At 46.3% G+C, this 7,710-nt stretch overlaps 1 protein-coding gene across 1 annotated transcript in view; it reads right to left on the bottom strand.

Annotated features, from left to right (window-relative positions):
* Positions 1-3,907: 3,907 nt before the first annotated feature.
* Positions 3,908-7,710, bottom strand: part of Cpm (carboxypeptidase M) — a 59,957-nt gene continuing 56,154 nt past the window's right edge. Inside the window, exon 9 of the mRNA XM_050165486.1 lies at positions 3,908-7,174. Coding sequence (XP_050021443.1) covers positions 6,935-7,174 — 240 coding nt within the window. The 3' untranslated portion in view covers positions 3,908-6,934. The remainder of the gene's footprint in view (positions 7,175-7,710) is intronic.

The following is a 7,710-nucleotide window of genomic DNA, read 5'->3' as shown; positions in this document are numbered from 1 at the left end:
GAGGAGTGGGGGGAGGGGGAGAAGAGAGGGGGGAGGGGGAGAAGAGTAGGGGGAGGGAAATGGGAGGCTGGGAGGAGGCGGAAACTTTTTTTCTTATTCTCAATAAAAAAAAAAAGAGTTGCTGTCATGGTGTCTTTTCACAGAAATAGAAACCCTAAGACATATTTACAAAATAATTAAAATTTCTGATTGGGGATGCAAAGTCCATCTGGCTGTGGCATCTGTAATTCATTGCTAGGTCCCCTATGTGTCCCTCCAGAAACTGTATGCTTGCTCACAGAGGATGATCTCCTGATAGAGGAGGGCCATTCTGGGTTTGTTGTTTGTTTTGCCGGCAGTGTAGTCCTTTGGTAGATGGATTGACTGTGAATCATATCCTCTGGATTCCTCTGAAATGGTTGCTTGATTTTTACATACTAAAACTTTTTTTCCCCTGAAATACATGTTTCCTTTAGTGGGAGGTCAAAATTAAGGCCACAGATAGTTTACTTTAGTGACCCTTGAGAGCTAAGTGTAGAGACTAGGAGAGGCTTGGCACAGCCACCCAGAACTGACTTAGCTCAACAGGACAGACCTCAGCTTAGCAGGATTCTATTGGATTCATTCATGACTAACCATCTCCAGAACCCAGCTACGCAGCTCCTGTTCCATCTCTTTGAATACGTGGTCACAGGTCCCTTTGGATTTTCCCTTCCTGGGTAGATGGTTGCTTCCTTTGTGCCCGCCCTTAAGCTGTCAAGTGCATTGTGCGTACAGTTGGGCATTCAGGATGTTGACGGCAATGAAAACAGCTATGCAGGCTTGTTTGCCTTTCTAATGTCAAAGAAGACAATGTCTTAAAATGTGAAAAGAATACTGTTGGTATAAAAATTGTCCCTCTTGTGAGGATTCATTCCTCCACCTAAAAAGGTCTATGAATTGTAACAAAGGATGCCCGCAATCCCTGTATATAGTCTTTTATATTCCCTTTTCCCATTTCCAGAGTTAGTGAGCATGGAACGGTGACTTGGAAGCAGTGTATCAGGAAGACAGCTCAGGTGTCCATTAGCGATAGACCTAACTGCTCAAGAAGGGAAGTTGCTGGCCGACAGAGCAAAGAGTTCGAGTCCAATTTCACTTAAATACTGGGCATACAAAATAGGATGCTTTATTGTTGGGCAGAGGCCTTAATTGGTTAATACTTTAATTTTGACATAGCTAATAAGTTGCCTTTTATCCTCATTATAAAAGCAATATGGCAAATTTGGAGGCTGGGGTTTCAGCTCTGGAGAGAATTCAGCTCTCTCATACTCACGAGGAAATAGGGAGAGAAAACAGTTCTGCTATCCAGAAACTGTCCATACTTTTCATTTTTTCTTATTTTCCATCATGACTAATGTTTTAAAATTCTAGTTTAGGGCTGACTTAGTAGGCGAAAGCACCTGCTGCTAAATCCTGGGACTCCTGGTGGAAGGAGAGCATCTGGGAGTTGCCTTCTGACTGCCACGTGTGTGCCACGTGTGGCCACGGAATGTGGACATGCATTGTGAATGCACAAATGTGATAAAACATTTAAAGATTAGTTCATCTTAAATCTTTCTCTGTGAGGTGGGCTTGTGACAGATGTTTGAATAGTGGCCCTGCCCTGATCTCTACCTTCTGTCCAAAGAGCTTTTTGCTATTACCAGCATGTAATTTTTTTTCTTTGTGAGACAGGGTTACTTTGTGTAGTCCTGGCTGCCTGGAACTCACTCTGTAGACCAAGCTGGTCTCAAACTCACAGAGACCCATCAGCCTCTGCCTGCCAAGTGCTGGGATTATAGATGTGCACCACCAGCATGCAAATTTTAAACGTTGTTGGGTTGGTAGTCCAGATCCATCAGCTCATTCAACTTTAATAGCTACACATTTAAATATGTAAGTCTAGGCAAGATGTATCATGGAACTTCTGCCTAAGGCCTCCTAATACATTACATTGCAATTTTCTTTTGAAAGTGGAGAAATATTTGCAACTTAATTTAAAATTGAGGTATTTGGGCTGATGAGATGGCTCGGTGGTAAATGAGCCTGGTGACCTGAGTTCCATCCCCAGGAACCACGGAGAAAGCTGGGTGCAGTGGCACTCATTGGCAGCTCCAGCACTGGAGAAGCTGGAGAGGCAAAAACAATCATTGGAAGCTTGCTGGCCAGCTGGCTGGGAGCTCATCAGCAGAAACGAGAGACCGTTTCAGCAAGGCGAAAGGCAGGGGCAGTTCCCTAACCCTCTGACAATGTACGTCATACACGTGCTAATTAAATATTTATGTTTAAATATATTTACTTTTTTTTTAAATAAGAAATTGGTAACTACTGTGTAGCCATTTCCTACTTAGGGACTGAAAAGATGGCTCCTCAGTGGTTAAGAGTGCTGGCTGCTCTTGATTCCCAGCACACACACATGGTGGCTCACAACCACTTGTTACTCCACTCCAGTTCCAGGGAATCAGATGCCCTTTACTGACCTTTGTGGGACCGGGCACATTAGTGGTACGAGAACATGCATGCAGACAAAACACCCATATACATATAAAAGTGCCGTGTCTAGCAGTTTTGAAGGTGGATGTGCACTCTGGCCAACCTGTCCTTGACCCAGCTCCCAGGACAGAAGCAAATCCTTACAACTATGCTGCGTGTTTGGGAGCCAATAAAACTGTTGCTGGGGCACTTTTTTGGGGTCAGGATTTGGAAATTTAAGATTATAGTAGGCTGATGACTTAAGGAATGGTTCCACGGCTAAGTGCACTTGGGAAGTCTGTTTCTCTCCTGCACGATTCCTCCAATCCTTTACTGGGTTAATGTGAATCTCCCATAAGTGTTTTGTTTCTGTGGTGTTGGAGATTGAATCCAGGCCTCGTGCAAGCTTGATGAGTACACTGAGCTGCACCCATTGCCCCAGATTATTTTTGGTCAGGGACACCCTTCCCCATCTTGTCCACGCAACACATAGCCACACTCGGAATATGTCACAAAGAGCATGCCCTGTCCTGGAAGGACTGTCTGGACTTCAGGAGTATTGTTGAGACATTCTTGTCCAGGATCTTAAATTTGGTCTCTCCTGGAGTATATTTGATGGCAGGGTTTTCTAGTTTGTGGATTTTGTTACGTTTGTAAACAAAAAGTAATGGAAAGACACAGCATTCAGTTCATGAACATTCCTTATTGACAAACATAATGTAAATTTAATAAGCTCAGAGGTAGTCATGGCCCCTCCACAGCAAATGTTACAATCTTAGACAATCTGAGCATATTTTTGACTTTTTATTTTCCAAGACACATTTTCTCTGTGTAGCCCTGGCAGTCCTGGAACTAGCTCTGTAGACCAGACTGGCCTTGAACTCCTGGAGATCTGTCTGCCTTTGCCTCCCAAGTGCTGGGATTAAAGGTGAGCCACCACCACCCGGTTCAATCTGAGCATCTTGCTAGGGGTCTTTTAATGCTAAGAATCACTGAGATGTTTATAATAAAAAAACAGCAAGAAGGTGCTAAGGGCTGTGGGGTGGCCTGTGTGCTAAAATATAAAATGGTCTAACACAGTACAGTGTCTGCTTATTAGTGACGTAAGTCTAGAGTAAGCCCAGGCATGTGAACTCTGTTTTAGGGTACCCAGAACACAGTGTTCCTTACCTAATCTAGCCACCGTCCCCACACACCCAGGTCACAAGGAAAGCAGGCGTGAGCTCACAAACATCCATTAGATTGTCGCCTCAACCTGCTGCTGCAGTAGAACAGCCATGCCATGCGGACCTGTGCACACTCCAGGAAACCGACTGCACCCAGCATCGGAGTATAGCTAATGTGCACCATTTTTAGAGACAAGTTCGCTTCCGGAACAAAGCATGGCATTGATTCTTGAAAGACATTGAGAAATGGAGACAGGAGGCCAAACATGTCCAAGTCGCTCAGCAGTTTATTGGGTGAAAAGCAAAGCACCAGCTTGTGTTTCTCTAGACACCCCACCACCCACTCATCTTCGTGTGTGTGTGTGTGTGTGTGTGTGTGTGTGTGTGTGTGTGTGTGGCAGGGTCTCTATTATGTAGCTCTGACTATCCTGGGACTACGTAGACCAGGATGGCCTTAAACTCAAGAGACCCACCTGCCTCCTGAGTGCTGGAATTTCACCCACCTCTGAATAGGCGCACAGGTGAACTTGTGAAAGTTTCCTTGAAAATGGACATGATTCTTGCTAACCAGTATTCCAGTTTTCAGCTCACCTTTAATAAGGTGCACTGCCTTCAAAGTAGTTACTCACCCAAATACTAGCTGTGCTTTCTCTAGCTGGAGGAGCACCGAAATGTGGTCTGTGCCCAATAGTCAGAAGCGCGGTGGAGCAGGGGTCCCCATCACTCTACTCTTTCACGTCTCTGTACAGGGGTTACACCTGAATTGGGAACCTCAAAGCGTATCCACCAGGCTAGAGGACACACAGGGACAGGAGCTGGGATCTGAGGACCCAGACCAGGGAATAATTTCACGGTCATGTTTTGTCTTGAGGGTGGGAGTAGTTAGTGGAGACTGAACCCAAGACTTCGTATATGCTAGGCACACTGTCACCAAGCTACACCTCCTCACTCTTTAACTGACTCTATGCTGGGTTTTGATACAGATTTCAAATTGAAATATTATCTTAAGAAAGACATAGTGGTCCAGACCATAATAGCTGCCCCGGAGGCTGAGGCAGGCAGGTTGAATTCAATGCCAACTTGGATTACAAAGAGTTCCAAGTCCAGCCTACACAATTTAATGAGACCCTGTGTCAAAACAGAAAGTAACAGAACAAAAAAGTAGCTGTGGCTCAGATCACTTTCCCCGTGTGCGCCAAGTCCTGGGCCAGTCAGTCTCCAGCAAGACACATCTGTGTGCAAGTTATTTTGGTAACAAGTTTTCTATTCAGCCCATGAGCCCATTCAGAAAACAGCTCATTTCCTTTAAAAACTTCCCAGGGAAAGGGTGTTGCATTTAGAACCACCGACCCGATGGCAAACCAAGTCTGCGCTTACAAACTTAATTGTTTTTGTCTAAGATGGGTCTCACTTATAGTCCAGGCTTGTCTTGACTTTCCTCCCAAGAGCTGGGATTACAGGCATCATCAGCTACCACACCTGGCTTAGTCTTCTCTACTCTAAATGTACTATACCAAACCACTTCCTGAACTACTAATATATGCTTTCCAGATATTCACGCTATTTTCAAATTTTGAAGTGATTAAAAACTACAAATACTATTGATAATAAAATACAGAATAAATTTGGCACCAAGAAACGGCATCAAGATGCCCGTGTGTCTCTTCAGTCTGTTAGATCTCAAGCCTTCACCATGTGCCAAGCCCCGCAAGGTCTTACCAGGTGATGCAATCGCCATGGAAACGCACAGCATCCAGGAACCCGCACACCAGAGCTGCTGCTTGGCTTTTCCGTTGGAGCTTTATCCCTATTCTCTTGCTGTGTAGCCCTGCTGGCCTAGAATTCAGAGATCCCCCTGCCTCTGTCTCCTGATCCTGAGTGCTGGGATCTCTTAATTCTTGCAATGAGTTAGCATAAATTTACTTCCCTAGGTGTAAATTTCTACTTCAAACTGATTGTATGAATTTTTCTTTCTGATCTGGAAGGCAGTGCACAGTGCGGCTAACAACGAGCAATTGTCCTCTCAGCAGCCTTACACACTTACTCCCGCATCTCTGGAATGCTTTTCTTGACGTATCCATGAAAGGTCTCTCTCTTTCTCTCCCTCTGTGTGTGTTTGCATGTGTGTGTACACATAAGTGAGCTGGATGTTGCGAAATATAAAACTTAATTTCATAAAACTGCTCAAATCCCTACAGTTCTGGTAAGTTCTGTAGCAGGTGGCTGAAACACCTCCCCCAACCACTTATTTCCTATTTTGTGCTAGGCTGTGAGGATACAGGAGCGGACTTTCCCAACAAGCAGATCCTGGCTTCAGAGAGCTCATGCCATCCTAGAGAAGGCCAGCATGAAGCAGACGGCTGCTGTAAAGTGATAAGACAACCAGTGCGTTCGAAGGGTCCTAAGGCCTGGGGCTACGCGGGCTAGGAATGGCAAGGCTTCCAGGTGATGATGCGTGGAATATGGTTTTACTGAGTGGGAAACAAGATGTGGCCCCTCCTCCAGTGCTGCGTGGAAGATGGACCTGGTAAAGAGATACCCAGGAGCAGGAGACGTGGAGCTGGGTCAGCAGTGAGGGAGAGGATGGGATGGATCCAAACAGCAAGCTTTCAGTGATGAGGTGAGGTTCACACGGGCCGTACCCAGGTGCTGTGTCCAGTGAGCAGCCTGGCACGCATCTGGGACTCAGGCAAAAGACTAGGATGGTGTATGGGGCGTCATCTTAACAGGACTGCGGCACCGGGTACAGGGAGGCAAGGACACTGGCATGGGAGACAGAGGCCACCTCATGTGTTCCGCTCCGTACACACATTTCCTCTCTTTTCCCCTTAGAACTCCGGAAGAGTAGACGTCCTTAGTTCTGTTATCTAGAAATTTCTTCCTTTGGGGAGAACTGCTTATGAGTAGTACCAGCTCTTTACAAATGGTACCATGGGAAGGTCGTACATCGTGGGTAACCAGGAAGTGTCCATCTATTTGGGTTTCTGTGTACAAAAATTAACTTTTTATTTCCTTCTAGGGATGTCTGTTTTGCTTCTCAAGTTTCTTACAGATTTCCGGGACTACGTCTGGATGGCCTGTATGTGGGCGGCTCTTGCGAGGCAGCGGCCTTCTTTTGTCCAGACTGAAGATCGCCTTTGTCACCGCTGAGCTTGGAAACACCCAGTTTTCTTCGTCTTGGGGGAAAACAGTGGAGTTTATCCCACTGCGGTCTCACAAGAGGGACAGTTGCCCTAACTTGGAGTAACCAATCCCTGATTCTAGGCGGTGATGGGGCTTGAGTTTCACAGTTTACTTTATTTGAAAAATATGTGCCAAAGAATCACGAAGAATAGGAACAAACTAGGCTTTGTTGCCGCCGAGTGGTTTGGCCTTAGTTTGTACAGAGGAATCGTCGGGCATTCCTCTGATTCGAGGATGGAATCCAGACGCCCTCTCAACGGGAGGTGAAAATCCTTTTTAAGAGCGCTGAAGGTCTGGGATTTCCTTGGAATAGTCAGCTTTGTGAGGTGTGGGTCATGTCCAGGGACTGTCACCTGAGCAGGAACAAGAAACAACTGCATGAGAGATTTCGGATGCGTGGGGCCAACGCTCAAGACCCGATCTGCACCACTAGGATGACGCCTGCCAGGTCTGGGTGAGCGGGGTGGTGCCTGGTGAGTCTGCCCAGTGTCTGCTGATGCCAAGAATTACAAAATAAAGCCAGGACAGATACAGGGTCAGCATCTGGCGACGCGAGGCAGGAGAAAGGAGGAAGCAGGGGCCCATTCTGCCACAGTCATTTTCCCAGAGTGCGAGGTAAAGATGGCTTCCTTTGTACCAAGCCTATACTAGTATCCTTATTGGGTATCACGACTGTAAGCACTCTGCCCATCTCGCTACCCTTGGCTTTGCCGTTGACCTAACTGTACAGTTCTACTCCTTTTCTGTATGCATGGGTATTTTGCAGGCACCACTTGCATGCAGTGCTCACAAAGACCAGAAGAGGGCATCAGACCTCCTAGGGTTGGAGTTACAGATGGTCATGAACTGCTGTCTTGTGGGTTCTGGGGCTTCAGCGGTGGGGGGGGGG

This window comes from Alexandromys fortis, unplaced genomic scaffold, assembly GCF_014885135.2.
Source record: "Alexandromys fortis isolate MF-2015 unplaced genomic scaffold, M_Fortis_MF-2015_v1.1 scaffold_154, whole genome shotgun sequence".
In the NCBI taxonomy this organism is placed as follows: Eukaryota; Metazoa; Chordata; class Mammalia; order Rodentia; family Cricetidae; genus Alexandromys; species Alexandromys fortis.
Note: the sequence above shows the minus strand (reverse complement) of the source record. Positions and strands in the feature narration are given on the sequence as shown.